The sequence below is a fragment of the Takifugu rubripes genome, chromosome 16, assembly GCF_901000725.2.
Source record: "Takifugu rubripes chromosome 16, fTakRub1.2, whole genome shotgun sequence".
Lineage (NCBI taxonomy): Eukaryota > Metazoa > Chordata > Actinopteri > Tetraodontiformes > Tetraodontidae > Takifugu > Takifugu rubripes.
Genome location: NC_042300.1, coordinates 11260847 through 11279634, shown reverse-complemented (window position 1 = coordinate 11279634; position 18788 = coordinate 11260847). Strand labels below are relative to the sequence as shown.

At 48.1% G+C, this 18788-nt stretch overlaps 4 protein-coding genes across 8 annotated transcripts in view; 2 read left to right on the top strand and 2 right to left on the bottom strand.

Moving 5' to 3' along the window:
* The first annotated feature begins 562 nt into the window (after window positions 1-562).
* On the top strand, window positions 563-6795 carry ttbk2b (tau tubulin kinase 2b). Its single transcript, XM_003971855.3, has 15 exons — window positions 563-731; window positions 1096-1256; window positions 1338-1485; window positions 1629-1702; window positions 1804-1944; window positions 2048-2152; window positions 2234-2299; window positions 2375-2467; window positions 2565-2690; window positions 2773-2930; window positions 3050-3245; window positions 3357-3571; window positions 3645-4095; window positions 4209-4879; window positions 5025-6795. The coding sequence occupies exons 2-15, from the start codon at window positions 1188-1190 to the stop codon at window positions 5194-5196; spliced, it is 2685 nt and encodes an 894-aa protein (XP_003971904.2). The 5' UTR covers window positions 563-731; window positions 1096-1187; the 3' UTR covers window positions 5197-6795.
* churc1 (churchill domain containing 1) lies at window positions 6395-7605 on the bottom strand. Its single transcript, XM_003971818.3, has 4 exons — window positions 7427-7605; window positions 7131-7266; window positions 6966-7036; window positions 6395-6882 (listed from the first exon to the last, which is right to left on the bottom strand). Exons 1-4 carry the CDS (start codon window positions 7463-7465, stop codon window positions 6790-6792), a joined length of 339 nt encoding a protein of 112 aa, XP_003971867.1. The 5' UTR covers window positions 7466-7605; the 3' UTR covers window positions 6395-6789.
* A 19-nt stretch (window positions 7606-7624) lies between these two features.
* On the top strand, window positions 7625-13305 carry znf106b (zinc finger protein 106b). 3 transcript variants are annotated; one of them, XM_011612217.2, is made up of 21 exons: window positions 7625-7744; window positions 7830-7942; window positions 8022-8083; window positions 8342-8545; window positions 8624-9520; window positions 9595-9925; window positions 10002-10056; window positions 10125-10279; window positions 10365-10425; window positions 10511-11042; window positions 11117-11166; window positions 11235-11365; window positions 11460-11594; window positions 11708-11824; window positions 11898-12089; window positions 12175-12237; window positions 12325-12444; window positions 12532-12603; window positions 12681-12752; window positions 12824-12970; window positions 13071-13305. In XM_011612217.2, the coding sequence occupies exons 2-21, from the start codon at window positions 7832-7834 to the stop codon at window positions 13152-13154; spliced, it is 3591 nt and encodes a 1196-aa protein (XP_011610519.2). In that variant the 5' UTR covers window positions 7625-7744; window positions 7830-7831; the 3' UTR covers window positions 13155-13305. The 3 variants fall into 3 exon arrangements, 2 of the variants coding, with proteins under 2 accessions (XP_011610519.2, XP_011610521.2); XM_011612219.2 differs by having other exon boundaries at window positions 7635-7744; window positions 7804-7942; XR_003891407.1 differs by lacking the exons at window positions 12681-12752; window positions 12824-12970; window positions 13071-13305 and having other exon boundaries at window positions 12175-12212.
* A 1-nt stretch (window position 13306) lies between these two features.
* Window positions 13307-18788, bottom strand: part of capn3b (calpain 3b) — a 9180-nt gene continuing 3698 nt past the window's right edge. Inside the window, exons 4-23 of one of the 3 annotated variants that reach the window (XM_003971816.3) lie at window positions 18766-18788; window positions 18517-18685; window positions 18264-18347; window positions 18089-18180; window positions 17939-18016; window positions 17695-17855; window positions 17439-17608; window positions 17352-17363; window positions 16888-17096; window positions 16712-16742; window positions 16310-16333; window positions 15387-15470; window positions 14825-14902; window positions 14694-14751; window positions 14559-14623; window positions 14369-14437; window positions 14223-14301; window positions 13978-14094; window positions 13833-13891; window positions 13307-13656 (exon numbers count right to left, since the gene is read on the bottom strand). The exon at window positions 18766-18788 is cut by the window's right edge and continues 111 nt beyond it. In XM_003971816.3, coding sequence (XP_003971865.2) covers window positions 13630-13656; window positions 13833-13891; window positions 13978-14094; window positions 14223-14301; window positions 14369-14437; window positions 14559-14623; window positions 14694-14751; window positions 14825-14902; window positions 15387-15470; window positions 16310-16333; window positions 16712-16742; window positions 16888-17096; window positions 17352-17363; window positions 17439-17608; window positions 17695-17855; window positions 17939-18016; window positions 18089-18180; window positions 18264-18347; window positions 18517-18685; window positions 18766-18788 — 1689 coding nt within the window. In that variant the 3' untranslated portion in view covers window positions 13307-13629. The remainder of the gene's footprint in view (window positions 13657-13832; window positions 13892-13977; window positions 14095-14222; window positions 14302-14368; window positions 14438-14558; window positions 14624-14693; window positions 14752-14824; window positions 14903-15386; window positions 15471-16309; window positions 16334-16711; window positions 16743-16887; window positions 17097-17351; window positions 17364-17438; window positions 17609-17694; window positions 17856-17938; window positions 18017-18088; window positions 18181-18263; window positions 18348-18516; window positions 18686-18765) is intronic. The other 2 variants (XM_029850080.1, XM_029850079.1) reach the window with 2 other exon arrangements.

The following is an 18788-nucleotide window of genomic DNA, read 5'->3' as shown; positions in this document are numbered from 1 at the left end:
GAGTTGTAGTCATAGGTTGATATATGATAAGTATATGTAGCTGTGGCAAAGGTGAGGTACAGTAATAATGTCCCTAATGGACACCCCCTAAAGGGATCAATAAAGTACTCTGATTCTGATAAACAGGATGGCTTGAGGATGTAGGCCTGTGGGTCCTTTGGTGTCAGAGCCCTCATCCCCCCTGTAGAACTTTCGTACAGGTAATATCTAAAACACCATAATTGCTTATTATATAATAATATCTCTCTGTGTCCGCCCTTTATTCAATTCCACTGACCGCAGTGGCAGCAAATATTTTGGATTGTGTTGTGTTTCATGAATATCCGCCAGCGGCGGAAAAAAGACGAACCATTATCAAAACGGAAACATTAACCCACTGCAATGTAAACTTGTACAATTTTTTTCACGTATCGTCATAAATAGATCTACATTTTATTCAAGTTAAAATTATTTTTAAAAGTGTTTGAAAGTGTTCTGTCATTGCGCTTAAAGAACTACACGTCAAACGCTAATATCCTACGCCTCTTATGCTCCGTGAATGCGCCATAACATCACTAACCTATTAGCATGCTAGATAGCTAACAGTAGCCAGCGGCAACAATGGTGCAGTACTCCATTCCCAAAACAAAATACTTCTTACAATGATCCGGATAAATAAGAGCGCATTGAGAGTATGGGGACTCATTGGGCTTTATATACCATGTCGGACAGTGGCTCTGCAACAAAATCAGGTAAGACATTGAAGATGTTTGTTACTCCGAAGGATATCTTCAGTCAAACTGCTCGTTAGCTAGTTTGGGACCACCAGAGGTATCCCATCGCTAGATTAGCTTCCTACAGCTAATCCCTCAAACCACAGAGATTGTCCAAGACAATCGTCCAAGACACCACATTTACTGTATTTCGGCATGTAACATTTACACATTAAAAAAAAACTCGATAACGACGGTTAAATTATTTATAATATGGTTTTTAGAGGTGTCAGCAAACCCTCTGTAGATCATCACATGAAAAACGATCCACGTTTCCCCCAACATATTTTGTATAGACTCGCTTAGGGGGGAAAAAAACTTGATTATCTTCCGTATTTTACAGGCGAATCAGTGTGCACTGTACAGTGATTTATCAAGGTAGAGAAGAGAAGATCAGTGAAGTCTAAAGGGTGACTGCTGCTGGGATCTGTCGGGATGAGCGGAGCTGCAGAGAACACAGACATCCTGTCAGTGGCAGATGTTGTCAAAGACAGGTGGAAAGTGGTGAGTGCCACCGTTAAGTGTCGACCCTCCGAGGAACACATGGTTCGAGTCCTTTAAAAATAACGCCGTCCTAATGTTCAGGCGAGGAAGATCGGCGGAGGGGGCTTTGGGGAGGTCTATGAAGTTTTGGATCAGCTGAGCCAGGCCACTGTTGCCTTAAAGGTGGAGTCCGCTCAACACCCCAAACAAGTGCTCAAGATGGAGGTGGCTGTGTTGAAGAAACTTCAGGGTGAGTGACGCTGACACTCCCTCCTCTGTTCTGCATCTTTCTCCAGGCAGCAGAGGCTGGTTGCGCTGCATGTCGTGGCTTTATTCTAGATAAAACTGTATGTCTGATGTCTGCACAGCAGTTTAACAAGTCCTGTCCTGCAGGGAAAGACCACGTGTGTCGTTTTGTGGGCTGCGGCCAAAACGAGCGTTTCACCTACGTGGTCATGGAGCTGCAGGTGGGATTTATCTGCTCCCCGCGAGTCAAATGTTGTGTTTGCTGCTGAGACAAAAATCTCAGTATCGCACAATAACAGACACGCCTCATTTGTATCCCAAGGGGAGGAATCTGGCGGATTTACGCAGAACCATGACTGGCGGCACCTTCTCTGTCTCAACCACTTTGCGACTCGGCAAGCAGATTTTAGAGGCCATTGAAAGCATCCATTCCGTCGGCTTCCTGCACCGCGATATTAAACCGGTAAGGCGTCTTCGAACCCTTCCATATTGTTGCGTTGTACACAGAAAGCTCTTTTGTTGGGGTTGACTTTGCTTTTTTTTGTCCCCTCTTTTTAAAACTGTAGTCAAACTTTGCAATGGGAAGACTAGCAAGTACCTGCAGATGCTGCTATATGCTGGATTTTGGCCTGGCGCGCCAGTTTGCCAACTCTAACCAGGAAGTGCGACCTGTAAGTGCCTGATCATCTGGGCAGATCTCTGAAGATGCTGTGCAGGAATTGCTTGTGTAACGGACTTGTTTTCTTGCTCAGCCTCGTTCTGTCGCAGGATTCAGAGGAACTGTGCGATACGCTTCGATTAATGCTCATAAGAATAAGGTGAGCGCAAGACATGTTTCCTGTCAAGGAGTTTGTCATTTGAAAAGTCCCAGTCATGTGTATCGCCATCTCTAGGAAATGGGTCGTCATGACGACCTGTGGTCCCTGTTCTACATGCTGGTGGAATTCACGGTTGGTCAGCTTCCATGGAGGAAAATCAAAGACAAAGTAAGGAGACGGGTGCACCAAAGTGCAGAGCCATGGGGGGACAGTGACACGACACCAGTTCCCATTTCTTATTTTCCGTTTTCAACTGTGCACTCAGGAAGAGGTGGGCAAATTTAAGGAAACATACGACCATCGTCTCATGCTGAAACACCTTCCGCCAGAGTTCAGCTCCTTCCTGGATCACATTTTGACTTTAGACTACTTTACTAAGCCCGATTATCAAGTAAGTCTCTCCTCTGCTGAGTTTTTGCACTTTATTTTAGCCTGGCTAACCCATGCTGACCTGTGTGGCTTCTCTTTGACAGCTCCTCATGTCCGCGTTTGAAAATGCTATGAAGAGACACATTGTGCTGGAGAACGACCCGTATGACTGGGAGAAATGCAGCAGCGAGGAACTGCTGACCATCAACGCCGCAGCCGCCACCGCTCAGCAGCTGACCCGCCTCACGCCGGCGTACCTGGGGTATTTACAAACTAAACCTGTACTGAAATATGTTCATTCATTTTACTGATTGACACTAGGATGTTAATTGTTAATTGTGAAAGTCATTTCTGAGGGTTGACCTTCCTTCTCCTCCACAGCATGGCCAATGCTTCGGTGCTACCAGGCGAGCTGCAGAGGGAGAACACTGAGGACGTCCTGCAAGGGGAGCGCCTCAGCGACGCCGACATCTGCCCCCCTCTGCCCACGCCGGCCCCACCTGTTCCTGGGGAAGAGGCGCTGGAAGAAGGGGACCACAGATCCAACCAAAAACAACCCACACCAATAATCAGAAAGGTCAGGGGAATAATCACTCAGGGGAACTGATGCTGTTACTTACCGGGCTTGTTTTGAAGATCTGTTTGCAGTATTCCAGTTAACATGCTTATTTTTTATCCTCTGTCTCAGGTGGCGAGTGTGGATGAGCGGAGTCCGAACCAAGGCAGCCACAGCCCCAAAAGCGGCTCTCCGCAGAACTCTCCTAGGCGGGTGCGGTCGGAAACCATGTTCCTGGAGCGGGCCGTGCCGCTGCTCCGGAGAATGAAGCACAGCCAGAGCATGGCGTTGGAGAAGAGGCTGATGCCAGAGCCCAAGCCCACCCTCGAACGATTCCTCGAGACCTAGTTAGTGCTCATCGTACGTCCCATTGGGGCATCGTTGCGAGCAGAAATTTAAATAACACAGTTCTTGTTTCAGCCTTGGCAGAAGACGGTCGGGTCTTTGTCAAGTAGGGGAGAAGTCCACCCCTGACCGAGGACAAGGGACGCACTCGCCTTCCATCAACAAGAATCACTCTGCTACAGCGACCCCAAATTCAGAAGAAGGCGCAGGAAGTTGTGGGATTGCAGGTGCGCCCCTCAACCCCGTGGACACGGAAGGGGGCCCTCAGGAATACCTGGTGCTCAAATTAGAACGTAAGAGCAGTTCTGGGGCCGCCAACGTTCCAGGTGAGGCCACGTCAGAGGACAAGGCCGCAAGACGCAAGCCTGCTGAGCCTGAGGACCAGTCCTATGACGCAGCGGTCCCCACCAGTCCGGTTTTGTCCCAAATATCCATGCCTGGAGCGTGGTTAATGAATCACAGGAGGCTGCCGGGGATGCTGGGGCAGATGACCTCAGACATTATGGGAAGAGCTCAGCTAGACCAGGTAAGGTTGTTTCAGCTTTGACCTGTGAATTCAACTGATGACTGCAAATTCATGCTGTGCCAAACATAAGGTCTGCCACCCCATTAATCTGATGATTACTTTAATGTTCTCAGTCCTCCAGTTGTGGGCCACAGTCGCCTGTGCAAGAGAGGAGTGAGGTGATCCCACTAGAAGCGCCATCTGGGGAATGTCCCACGGCCACAGACGATGGCGGGAGGTTGACCTCGTCTCCAGTGCCATCCCCAGCTAAAGGCCTCAGTACTCTGACAAAGGACAGAGACCCGGAGAGTGATTCCGGACTCCCCGATCACTCCTCTGATCCCAACCTGCATCATCATGGGGACATGGCAGGAGGTGCTATAGAGAGTACCGTCTCCTCTCCTCCACCAGTTCTGCTCAGGCGTACAGACTCCCCGTCCTCCCCGAGACTGAGTCGAATCCCCGTACGGGACCCCAGCTCCCCCCTGGAATCTCCGAGCAAGGACCTGAAATTCGACAGGCGTCACCGCTGGAGCAGTCCGGTCCCTGGCTCCCCCACCTACTCGCCTTCTCCATCTCTGTCCTACGATAACCTGCCCTGCATTTTTCCAAGGGACAGGCTGCCCTCAGAGCGAGGATCCCGATCTGACTATGGGGCAGAAGACCCTCTGTCTCTGTCGTCCTCGTCAGGCAGCAAGAGTAAGCTCCCGCGTCCCGTGAGCACTACAGGTACCGCCATACCCAAGCAGCTTCCTGTCAAGTTTCTGCCTCGGCCACCACCTGGGAAACCATGTCTGGACACCAGGTAGTTGAACTCATACTCAAATAAGTTGGTATCCTGGGTGTTTGGTCCGTCTTCTTTGTTAAATTTGTGGGAAATTTGCAGCGATCCAAAACACAGGAAGCATTCTAACCTCTCATTCTAATCTTTTCTCTTGCGCCTCATTCAGGCGACACCGGGTGAGATTACGAGTGAACGCCGCGAACGAGGCAGATTTCCTGGCCAGCCTGACCCAGCTGATGCAGAACCCCAACAGGATGCTGATTAGCCCCCCTCCTCGCCCCCGCAGCTCACCCTCAACCTTGCAGCGCTCGCTGAGCTCCTCTCCACCACGCTTGTAGCTGCAGAGATCAGCCCCGATCCCCTCCCACTTCGCACAGCCACAAGGCAGACCTGGAAGTTTAGGTCAGCAGGGTCACGGTTCCAGAGGACGCCGACTCCTCCACAAAGATCAAGGCATCGTTTATCGACGCTTGACCTAAACAGATGGTGCAGCTATATTGAGCGACTGGCTAACATAGCATTGCTAAGATGGTATTTACTCATAGGAATGTACTGTATGTAATGGAACATGTATAGTACAATGTATTTATTTATTTATTTAAATGTGGATGTCTCATAAAAATACTTGACAAATTGGCCTGGTTAACCTCAAGTGGAAGCAAAAAGGTTGAGAAGTCTTAAGATTGGCAACTGCTTACCTCTCATTTCATTCTTCCACGTAGGCCTAACACGAGACCAAAAACATGTAATTATTAAGGGATGTGAGGAAGAGTCTAGTGGTAGATATGTCATATTTAAAATAAGCAATGTACACAAACACAAGCCATTTAGTCACCAAGCCATGCAGTATTTAGTCATCAGCAATTGTGGACACAAGCAGGGCAAGCAGCCCGGAATCGACCTCAGTCTTGCTTCATGTAACGCGCATTTGACATTTAATGTCTTAGAGGGATCTCCTGAAAAAACATTGATATTTTAGAATGTAATGTGCACTCTAAATATTGTAGACTGCATGATTATCACTGTTTGTTTTTTTTTAACTCATTTGTACAGTCCATCAAGGCATCTTTATTTTTATTGAACTGCTTTGGATCAAAACACATTAAAGTAAAAAAAAAAAAAAAAAAAAAGTTCTTACATTGTGAGAACAATGTAAGTTAAGAAATCTTGAACAACGCCTTTGCCTCGCGTTTTTCTTGCCAGTCGTAAAGGGCCCAGAGTGACTCCATTGAGCTTCACAGCAGCGATTTCTACAGCGAAACGGTCAAAGAAGCCTTGATTAGGTGTGACGCAGCAGTCCAGTCCAACGTGTCCTCAGAGGACAGACGCTTGTCAAACTATCTGTGCAGCTGAGGAAGCAAGAAACAATATCCACACAAGCACAAATAAATAAAGCTTGATGGGTTACTGACTAAATCCCAGGTGGTTTCAATCAGTGCTGTGGGTGTAAATTGAAATATATTTACACATTCAACAGCAGTGACAGTCACAGATTACCTCTCGCAGCGTCAATAAAGACGAGATTAATCACCCTTGTTGCTGGAAGGTTGTTTAATGTATCTTCTGGAAAAAGACATCTCTTTAATGTATAAATGTAGAACATATTGTGTCTTAATGGGCCCTCAAATGGTCTAAAATAACTACATACTTGTGTGGAAAATAATTGACAGCATAAAATCTTAAAATCACTTTTCTTATTCCTCAGAATTAGGCTAGGAGTTCTGTTTTGTTTATAAAGCATCGTCACTGGATACATTTGTTGCTATGGATGGTTTAAAAAGGTTCAGGCAGTTGAGTAGCAGACGAGTCTAACAATATGGTGCACACTGGTGTATCTAGGTAACCTTTGGCAAGAGTCACAGAAACAGTTTGGACGTCTATGATCCCAAATCAGGGTCATAAAGGTGAGCTGTGACTTGAAGGTGGACCAGCTAGAAGAGTGGTGCACACTGTCTGGGGTCATCAGGTAACACGCTGATGGAGTCCTCAGCCTTCCCACACAGCAGGCAGAGCATAGTGTACTCCTAGACAACAAAACACGCCATGCAAACACTACATTACTTCATTACCCACGAATGACGTGTAAATTATACATGTGACACGTTACCTGATATTCATCAACAACGGAGAAAGTGTATTCATGGCTGGCAATGACATGGTCACAGTTTTTGCAAACATCTGGAACAAAAAGAGGGAGCAGTTATGGATGATGGGGCCTAAATATTTTAAATCCGAGTAAATGGGCGATGCTAGGACAGTAAGGGCGAGCTACGGTCATATGTGACTATCTCCTCTCCATCATCTTCCTCTGTGGCTTTATTGCTGATTAGCACAAAGTCCCGCTGATGGCAGCTGGCACACTCCAGGTAGTTGATCAGGTAAGAGCCGTCCTCCAGACAGGTGTTTCCCTGAGCAGAAAATCAAAGCAAGCTGTCTTTGTAAGACATAGTTACGTTTACAGCAACACAACGGTAAGTAACGAACAATGTTGTGGCTAGTTAGTTAGCTGCAAAATTTTAGCTTGTGTTCGTGTGTGGGGAAAATAAGTAGCAAGTTGTCTCAATTTACCCGATCTGGATATTCTTTTTTCACACAGCCGTTGCACATTTTTAACTTGTGTGCTCTTAAAAAGTAGCAAATCAAAGTAAAACAAGACTCCTCTTCCGCACAGGAAGACGGTCGACTTAACTTAACCGAGCTATAACACACAATCACCCCTCAACGCCGGTGCTGTACATACAAGTGTGATTTGTAGATCTACGATTTAGTCCGACCGGAAACTTCCGGTGTTCTCTTGGCGGACGTAACGTAAACGTAAACATAGAAAAAGCCATGGCGAATTGGAGTTGCAACGAACTGTTTCTGTGAGCGTCAGAACATTCTCAGGTAATTTTGATGCTCATTCAACGACGAAACCGTGGACTGAATGAGATTTACAACGACAGGTGATTTGTTTTTTACGTCCGTTAAGAAATGGCAGCGGTTCGGTATTCACAGAAGAAAAACGTGGGTGCAAGAGCAACCCCAGCGAATCAGCCCGCAGACGTCTACTGCGACGTGTGCCGTATAGCAACTTTTAAAACAGTAAGTTCCCCTGACATGATTTCAATGTTCCTCCGTGCACGCTTCACAAAAGCACCCAACATTTAATGTTTACCCACAGGAACTGCAGGACCATATGCACAGTATGGCGCATCACAGGGAGCTGGAGGCAGTGATGGGCAGGTGAGTGACATGCTGACCAGTTCCTGCCTCTTTCTCTTTCTTTTGACATTGTTGACACACTGGGTGCATCCATGATGTAAATGCAACTGATCATCTCGTAGAAAACCATGAAATGATCCTTGAAATCATAACAGTGTCGTCACGGAGGGAATCAAACCTTTTAAAGTGTTGACTTTATGAACCAAGCTTTGAAATAATAAACTCAAACAGATATCTAGAAAACTACTGTCCTTCACTAATGGTATTACTCATTTGCAGGGATTCGTGTCACGAATGCCATGCTTGTAAAGAGAGCTTTGCAGGTCTGAATCTTTATCATCTGCACATTTCTACTCCCGATCACAAAGCCAGGATGGTGAGCGTAAAGTCTAGAAATGAAAAGCCCCCCTCTTTGTATAAGGTCCTGGGCTCAGAGGTCATGACCAAAGTCTGGGACAGAAACAAGAAACTGAAGAAATGCAAGTAAGAGCTGACACCTTTTATTATTAAGTATTCGATAACCTAGTCAGCCCTTCTGATGACTGGTTTTTACTTTCACAGGAAGAAAAAAAAGAAGAAAAAGAAGAATATAGATCAGTTGGCATCCAGGGGAAAATATAGGGGGGACTCAAAGGATGCAGGCAACAATATGCTGAAAAGCAGAAAGAAAAGGGCAGATATCAACAATGTACCAAGCAAAGAGAATAACGTCTCCTGCAGACCAAACTGGCTGCCCTTCTACTGTCAAGCTCAGACCAGTCCAGCTGAACAGCTGAACATTTTTGTAAACGTCGAGAACCCTAAATCAGACCCACGTTACGCAAGACCATGCACAAGCCAAGGATATCCCACCCACGCGCCGGGACAAACGTGGCTGGGCGTCGTCGAGCAGCACAGCCGCGACAATGAGCGCTGCCAGGCTGCCGCCGACTTCACCAGCGATCACCTCCCTCAGACCGGAGTCACCATCTTCAACCAGCCTTTGGAAACTTCCAGTCAAAAACACCAGACTTCCAACTGTTTGGCTTCGTCGGCCTCTGTGGAGATCAACGAGGTGCTGTGGCAGATCAGAAGAGAGCTGGGGGTGAGGGAGCCGTGCCGAGGGGAACGCGAAGCCCGGAAACAGACCAGCCAGACGGCCGGGGCGAAGGCACCGCAGCTGGCAGGTGGCTCCCTCAGAACCGAAGGCGAGGAGGGCGCGCTTCACATCGCCTCCACTGCTTATGCGTCCAGGCCGTCCACATCTGATCCTTCCGGGATTGCTCCTGCTGGAAGTTCGACAGCCTTCAAAGTGGGCCAAGGAGGACCCAGGACTCACGAGGGTGGCATCTGCAACAGGGTCCGGATCGCCCACAAGTCAAAACCGTGTTTGGAAGCGAAAGAAGCCCGTAGGTTGAGTCTGAAAGAAGTCACCAGTGTAAAGAGAAAGAGACCAGAGGAGGCCGAAAGCATGACCAGGTAAGACTCCTCCGTCCTCCCTTTGATCCCTTCTCTTCATGGAGAAATTAGTTCTTCATCCAATGTGATAACAGGATTGCAAACGAGCCTGAGCCGGACGATGCCCCCCAACCCAGAGAGCCTCTTCTGTCAGAAGGCTTCCACTGGGAGTCCCTCCCAGACGGTCCTTCGTTTGCTCCTTTGGTGGGCTCGGCTCCTCCAGTGCAGGACGCCCCACGCAGCAAGTCGCCAACAGAACCACAGTCCAGTTGGCTGAAGACGGACGCTTTGGAAGAGCCAAGTCCCGGACAGGAAGACAACACAAGACAGTCAGTTGCTGTGGAGGTGGAGCCAAAGCCAGTGGAGGAAAATGGAGCTGTGGCCGGACAAAGCGCTGCAAAAAAGAGGAAAACTACAGTTGTGTCGGCGAGTAAAATACAGACGAACTAACCTTTTGATCCTTGTTCTTTGCACACATTTAATAATTGCGTATTCTCAGCAGCAAAGGCAGGGTTCTCATGAAAATCCAATGAGGAAGAAAACGGCGAGGGACGCAGGTATTTCTGATTTTATTTTAAAAATTCAGTTCTGAGTAGAATGATACGCAATTATGCTACATTTGCAGGCCGGGACCAGATGGACCAGCTGCTGGTTGTTTCCTTGAGGGAGGAGGAACTCAACAACTCTTTAGAAGATCTGGACAGATCTTTGCACCAGGCCCGAAATACCCTGGAAGCCGCCTACGCAGAAGTCCAAAGACTCTTGCTATTGCGACAGCAGGTAAAGACACTAAAGAAACATACATCCTGGGAATCATCCTGCCTTTCCTCATATTTTAATATTAAATTCTTCTTTGTGGCTTCAGTATGCTGCAGATGCCAACAGCCTGAGAGCCAAGCGCATTGAGGTCCTGCGGGGCTTGCAAGGTCCGGTAGTATTCAAAGAAAAAACAATTGATTTACCCCAAATAGCAAAACACACATTTACGATTTAGTCTTTTTTGTCTTCCAGGAGGAGGTTCCATTCAAAGGGAAACCTCTACCTCTTGTGGTGCTGCTGTTGCTCAGCCTGGAGTCCCTCCTCCCTCTACCTCCGGGGCCTTCGGCCTGCAGCCGCCTCTCGCAGACCCGACATTTCCCACAGGCCAACCCCATCCAACCTCGGCGCCTTCGGGTAGCTCTCTCCAACGGTGGAGTTCTTCATTAGTGGGTGTGGCAGGGCTCCACTCCTCCGCCCCTGATCAGGAGCGGTCGAAGGTGGAGGCGTTAACGGGCTGCAGTAAGACTGTGGCGTCAAACGTCGGGCAGACGGTGAAGAAACCCGTCACTGTGAATGTGTCAGAGAAACATCAGAACACCTCTGCTACCGTGGCAACGCACTACAATGATGGGAACGAGAGCGATGGCTCCGTGGAGATAGTAGAACCCTCGAACCAGGAGGTCATTAGTGTCGAGGATTCGGACGTGGAGCAGCCCGGCGTGACGGAACCTCCTCAGGGGTCGAGCTCCACAGGCACACAGACGTTGCCGCAAAATGAAGAGAGGTGAGAGTTGTCTACAGACCATAATACCGTAATGATCCTTCAGTTGTGAAACGTTTTGTCTCCTGACTCTTCAGAAAGTGTGAAGCGGCGCTGGCGCCAGCGCAGGCGTCTGCTCTTCCTCCCGGTGAGTCTCGCTGATTGAAGAGGATTAGAAATAAACACTCGTGTGACCATAAACTCTGCCGTCGTTAGCTGAGGTTGAAGAGGAACCATCTTTGGGACCATTTGAGAACCACCAGGGCCCCGTCCACGGCCTCCAGGTGTACCAGGACCGGTTGTATACGTGTTCAGGGGACAACACGGCGCGGGCCTACAGCCTGAGCGTGAGTCAAAGCCGAGTCACTCGGCTTCTTCCTCGTCTATTGTGGCGCGTTTAAATACAGCTTTTGATTTATTTTTTTATTTTTTCTAACCCAGAACAGGGATTGTCAGGCCGTGTTCACGGGTCACACAAACAAAATCAACTGTCTTCTGGTGTCCTCCACCCCGAACACGCCGCCCTGCCTCTTCACCGGCTCCAGTGACCAAACGATCCGCTGTTACAGCATAAAGGTTCACTCTTATTCACAAGCAAAAACCTGTTTTTTTTGTTTGATTTTGCAGTTTACAAAATCAGTTTCCAACCCTTGCTGCTACATTTCTGGTTGATGTCTTTTCACACCCAGACCCAGAAGTGCCTGCAGGTGATCTCTCTATCAGACAGGGTTTTATGTTTGCTCAGTGCCTGGAACGTTCTTTATGCGGGACTTGCCAGCGGATCGGTGGCCAGCTTTGACTTAAAAGTAAGCTAACGCTAATGTCTCCTTTACCCTTTTTATCTGTCCAGCCGGTCAGATTTTGCCTCCCTCTCCTCAGACTCTGAAGCCAATGGATGTGTTTGAGTGCCACGGCCCTCGAGGCGTGAGCTGCCTGGGCGCGGCACAGGAGGGCGCACGCCGCGTGCTGCTCGTCGGCTCCTACGACAGCACCATCAGCGTGCGAGACGCCAAGAGCGGCCTGCTCCTGCGCATGCTGGACGGTCATGCCAAAACCGTGCTCTGTTTGAGGGTGAGTCCCTGCCGATGGCATATTTTAACAAACCGCATTTTAGTCGATGGCTGCCGCATATTCCCGAAGCTGTTTTTGGTTTTAGGTGGTGAACGATCTGGTGTTCAGCGCCTCCAGTGACAGGTCTGTGCGCACTCACAACATCCACGTACGTAACCCAGCTAAAGATGAACACAAGTGCACGAGAGGATTCCCGTTTCCACGCGTGTCCTGACTTTATATCCACCGTTTGTAGACGGGCGAGCTGGTTCGTGTCTACAAAGGTCACGGTCACGCCGTCACGTCAATAGTCATTTTGGGAAACGTGATGTTGACAGCTTGTCTGGATAAACTGATCCACGTGTACGAACTGAAGGTGGGTCGTACTTTTCAACCATATTTTCACATTTCCTTTTCTTTGTCCGTGACATCGTCCTTCTAAAAACACGCGTGTCTCTTCTAGTCACGCGACCGTCTGCAGGTGTACGGGGGCCACAGCGACATGGTGTTGTGTATGGCTGTACACAAGAGCGTGGTGCGGACTCTGTCTTCGTGTTCGTTCGTACCACGTGTGAAAGTACTCGTGCTAAATTGTGCATTTGTCTCCTCCAGCTTTACACTGGCTGCTACGATGGCACCATCCAAGCTGTGAAGCTCAACTTGATAAAGAACTTCCGCTGCTGGGTGAGGACAGATTTCGAGGACAAACTTGATCTGATTGCTTCCTTTGGCCTGATTCTGGCTCTCCCGGTCAGTGGCAGAACTGTTCTCTGATCTTCGGCATCGCGGAGCACCTGGTGCAGCATCTCCTCGGTGATCACACCAGCCCAAACCTGCAGACGGTCAGATGTCGCTGGAGAGGCTGCCAAGCCTTTTTCGCCAAACAGCAGTCGGTGAAGGAGGTAAGTGACGCCGCAGCCATCAGCGAATGGACGGCGGCGCGTGCTTGATTGGACCTGGACCGACACCTGCTCCTCGGTTACTTTCGTGCTGCTCCTGCAGGAGCTGCCTGAACACATGCGGAACCACGTGGAGGAAGACGCTGACAGCGAGCCGGAAGCGACGCAGCTGATTTCATCCTCTTAAACACGTCAGCTGGTTTAGTTTGGTTTATTTTAGGCTTTTCACTAGGCTGACTTTCAGACTTTTATTCATTTAAAATCAGTTCCTGATCATTTCTGTGCCATTAAATAACTGATACACCCTGACTAATAAATACTTTTACAGTGTTTCTGAGGCCGTTTTGGAAATGTCCATTTATTTTTCTGTAAACTGGAGCAAATAAAAGTGTAAACGATCATTTATGGCTGATATAGCAAATAATGAAATTCAACGATATATTTGCTTGTTCTATCTGATATCATTTAATTATTTCTGTTTCCAGACTATTCAGTACCTGAATACAGCACATCATCTTTCTTTATTATCAGCCCTTTATTTCATAAACACTGATGTGTCAGGCCAATGAATTTTCTGCTGGGAAACTTTAAGAGCACAGCTTTGAGTTTCTGTTGATGACAAAATACCTCCTGCCAGGAAAACCAAACATCCCATCGGAGATTTATGAATACATGGTCAGCTGGAGCCACTGGAGAGAGTTAAAAAAAACAAAAAACATGAGGGTTTTATGTTTTTGCTATAAAGAATTCATCGATCTTTTGCTGAGACATTGCGCTGCCCTAAGAGAATTTAGCCGCTAGTTAAAAGAAGTTTAAAGTGATGTAAGATAACCCATAGTCTTGATTTCCTTAAAAGCTGGATTACCTCCAGCACGTTGAGCTTGATGATTCCGTCTCCATCCTTATCGAAAGCATTGAAGGCCCCTGAAGAAGCCCCAAACAGATCGAACGTCATGTATCTCATGAACGGTCGCGTTTGAAAGACATCCGCAGCCCCAGCAAATACGTACTGAACATGCCCTCCAGCCTCACGAAGCAGCAGATGTAGCCGTCAAAGTTGATGTTCAGATGCTCGTCCGCGTATCGCATCGCTATGATGTCGTACAGCTGGTTGTTGAGGTGAAACCCTTTGGAAAAAGGACAAAAACAAACCGGGCAGAGGAGCTTCTGTGGTTTCCCTCCTTTATTTTGGCATCGTAGGCGCCGTCCGCATGCACAGAGAGGCTGATTTGATGGGTTTGTGGCCTCTGCTCACCTGCGTCATTGACAGCGTTCCTCATCTCAAAACTGCTGATGGAGCAGGTTTTGTCTTTGGTGTAACGACGGAAGATCAGCTGAAATACACGTGCACTTGTCAAAACCTGCTGGACAAGCTCAGGCTTTAGAGGTGCTCAAACTGACCTGCCAGGCCTTGATCTTCCTCCACATGTGTTTAAACTCCTGCAGGTTCAGCTTTCCGGTGCCGTCGGTCTGAGTCAATTGATGGGAAAAAGCAGCAGCAGCAAGTGAAGCCAAAGATGCATTTTGTTCTTCTTTTGGATGGCTTTCATTTGCATTGGGGGGCCACATTGTTATCCAGCACAAAGGATACGTCCATCAGGGCGATCATGCTCCGGCACGTCTCCAGGCTGAAGCCTTCGGTCTTTATTTCACTGTCTGTGGGAAAAGTGTGTGATTAATGAGGAGCTTCCAGCTGAAGAGCCACTAATAACTCCTGCGTGGTTACGTTTGTCCAGGACGTTCTTCATGATGCCCTTGAGCTCGTTGGCGCAGATCTGCATGTCCTGGTGGAGGGAGAAGCTGTGTGAATCATCTGTGTCATCCTGTGTGTGTGTGTGTGTGTGTGTGTGAACTCACTTCGCCAGAAATCTTTTTGAAAATGACTCTGAACTGTTTCTCCTCTTCAGTTTCCTCCTCGGGTTCCAGCAGTTTACGCTGAGGAACAAAGGAGGAAAATCGCCCCTCAGATCATTGTTTAATGGTAAAATAGGTCCGATTCAGGGCCTCTGATTACCACAAATGTGTGAATAATGAAGCCTCTTCGATACATTCGCAGTGCCGTGTGGTAATTAGCAGTGCTTTAAACCCCATGGAGTGATTCTAATCTTTCAGCACTGATCACAGCAGAAGGTTTTATCAGATAATTAGCCAGTCATTAGATCTATCCTCCTGGTGAGACAGGACCGTTCAAGAAAAGCCATTCACAACTTGGCCTGTGAACTCTCAGGCCTGCAGGCAGGTGCAGGTCAGTCACTTGACAGCTGTTGGCTCAAACTCCATTGTTGGATTCCAGAGTCATTACCTGACCCGGATTGAATTACGAATGTCCAGGAATGACATCAGGGTTCAAGGTGCCAATGACGTGTGCATAGATAGTGTTGTTATCAGTGTGTCTCTGCTCCGGCAGCGCTATGGTTACCTTAGGCTTCCTCTTCTCTCCCCGAATGCCGTCATGCTCGATCTCTTTGTTGGCTCGTGCTCTGTCTGACACAAACACTATAGGCTGGCAAGGGCGGAGAGGGACAATCACAGACAAAGGGGGAAAAAAAGCTAATTGGTTATTACTTCAATTACTGTATATCTGACAATTTGACAGGGGGGTGCTGGGGGAGGGGTTAGCTGTGATGGCTGACAGAGCTCAGTGTGCTGCATGAAGGCAAAGAAGGCACATCTTCAACATGCTGAACCGGAGCAATAGCACGGAAGAGTAGGGATCAAATATGATGAAAAACACCAACGACACGCAGAAACCTTAAGCTAAACCCCATCACCTAATGGGCCGCGAACAAGTAAAGTTCAAACAAACTTCACAGCCACACTGCGGCACACACACAGAACACCGATATCGCCGCTGTAGCCCTACCGGCTGAGGTCCAGTGACGCTGCGATTCAGGGATCAAAGACCCTCATGATCACATCCCTTGATCAAAGAACCAGGCGGACTTTGATCACCGAGCAACATGTAGCCTTTGTTCAACCACTGTTTTACTGTGGCTTAGTTACATAGTCTAGGTCTATAATGACTTTATGAGCCTGTATGAGTCCTTTACAACTGTAAGTTCATCACCTCTGCAGTCTGTAACACTGGTGCTTCTACTTGATCTCAACTCGGAATGAAACATATAAAACCCAGCCGGATGCTTCGGCACCTTCCTTCAGGAGCCCCCTGAGTCTCTGACCGGACTCATAGTCCATAGCCTGCCGCCTCTCCTGCAACCCTCGAGTCCCAGTGGCGTATACAGCCCCAGCAGCTCAAGTGCAGCGTGTTGAGCTCTGTCGTCCACATTTGAGAGCAGATCTTGAAAGCGGTTAGAGGAGGCCGTGGTCACGTGCATTCTTTACCTTTTCTTTCTTTTTCTTGTCTTGCTGTTGACCAATAAGACAGTTGAGCAAAAGAGATGGAATAAGATGAAAAGGAGGGAAACACTTGTGTTAGTCGTTGAAGGAAAAAGTAATTGAATGGGTAGTGCGAAGGAGGGTGATTTAAACAACGGGGCTTCCTGAAACCAAAATATAGCAAAGTCCATCCAATAATGCAGCAGGAAAGCCAGAACTTCTGTCTCAATAAAGCCAAGATTGACTCAACATAATTTTACTGTCCATATTTTTTTTTTAATTTCTGATTCAGTTTGCAACTAGCAAATGACCCCACCATTGAGCGTTAAAAACACCCCCTCTGCTCGCTGCACTATAGGAGGGAATCTGCACCATATTTTGCTACTTTTCGGTACACATGCTATAAACCTGTGTCTGTTCGATTGTGGCCTCGGCTTCCCTGTAAGTAAAAAGAGACATTTTATTACATTTTGATGGACTTTGATTAAAGGTTCTGCTATTTTGGCACATTTTGCTAATGCCAGGTTCTACGGTAGCATCAGCTGTGCAGCCAAACTTGACTAGTGACCTGCGGAGAGCCTTACTCAGATGTGCTCTGCTTCTCCGAGAAAACCCTGAGAATAAACTCCCCCTCTTGATGGGGTTCAAAGGTCGTGGGAATGATGACGTATTCTCCCGGAGGCAGGTGGAAACGCTCCGTTACCTCCCGCAGGTTAATGTAGGTTTTGCATTTAGCGGTAGAGGCGGTGTAGAGGAAGAAGTCTTTCTGCAGATGCTGAGTCTGTCCGCACATCTGTGGCAGGAAGAAATCGAATTCGTAGTCTAATCAATGTTTTTAAAGAATTGGGCAAATAAAATTCTTACTTTGAGGTCAAATCTGTGGCTTAGATTATCTTAATTTAGCTTTTAGCCATTGTGGAGGGACAAGAGATGTTCCAAAAAAGGACTATAATCGGCTCTGAAACTAACAGGCGCTGCTAAATTAAGCATACACACACTCCTCGGGCTGACTGCGTCACATTAACTTTCCTCCCCAAGACAAGCATACCTCCAGGGGCACCTGCAGAGAAAACAGATTCGGTTCTAACACCAGCCACTCGGGAAGGACAGTCATTCCAGCTCATGTGATCGGCACCTTGTAGATGGAAAAGCCAATGGTGAAGAATCTATTCCCCTGCTGGCGCTGCATCCTTCGGCCCTTCTGCATCAGAGCCACGACAACAGTGCAGGTCTCCTGGCTGCCCTCCGAGTCGTCGTCCTCCTCATAGAGTTTCATACGATACTGAGGGTTGGTCCAGAACGTGTCTGTCAAATCAAAAAGAGTCTGTAGTGTTAAAGCTAGCAAGGAGAGGGATTGAAAAGAGCATCATAGGGGAAACATTCATTCCTACCTGGGTAGTTTCTGCAGCCTCCGGCAGAGCTGCCCCTCACCCAGCGCCCCTGGTTGACGGACACCATCCAGCTGTGCCTCTCCTCACCCTGCAGCGCGTCGGGCGTCAGGTTGCACATCTCCAACTTTGTGAAATTCCTCTGAAAATCATCAAACGACATCCTGGAAGAAAGAGCGATGATAAGCAGCTGTTGGTGGTTAAACAGGTGAAACAGGAATTTTCTGGACATGCTTGGAAGACCTACCAGAACTCGCTGGACTCCACAGTCTGTTTCTTTAGATTTTCCTGATCTGCAATGGAAATGGTCGACCATTCCTTGGAACTGGATGGGAAAATTAGTTCAGATGTAGGTCATGCGATGTTTGAAACCCCCTACCCATTTTCTAGACCTTACTTGGGACACCACGGGCCCTTCCACAGCACAATACCCCAGGGATTACGCAGGCGGATCAGGCGAACCTTTGCCTTATTTGCCACCTCGTCGCACTAGAAACCCCAACGGACCCAAAGACAGGCCTTCATCCGATATCCGGACATCAAGACCAACGTGTATTTACCACTTTTCGTACCTCAGTTAAACCAATGATGGAGTAGGCGTGACCTTTAACCAGCCCCTGCTCAGTCCGGGTCTCCAGTTCACTCACTGAAGAGACCTACACACACACACACACACACACACACACACACGCACAACTTGAGTCAGCAGCAGGTTCTGATGTGGTTTTAATTTCAGTGCTGATTGTTGTGCTTCTACATCCACCCTGAAATTATTTTCTTGGCATATTCTGTGCACTTTATCTTAGTGCACGGCCTTCCACTAACATCTATGGAGCAGCCCATCAGCGAGCCTCGTTCCAGGGCCTTCCTCATGATGCTGTAAAGCTCTCTCGGTGGCTCAGAAAGCTCAAAGAACTCGGTCACTCCTCCCGTGAAATCCTCCATGGCCTCCAAAGTGTTTCCTCCTTTCAGTGCCTCATAAGAGCCATGCAACCTGAGAGAAAGGTCAGCCGTTCCTGTCATCCTGTCATTATTGCACCCCAGAATCGTGACCACGTTACCGACCGTCCCTACTTTGCATAAGCTTTCTCCAAGAG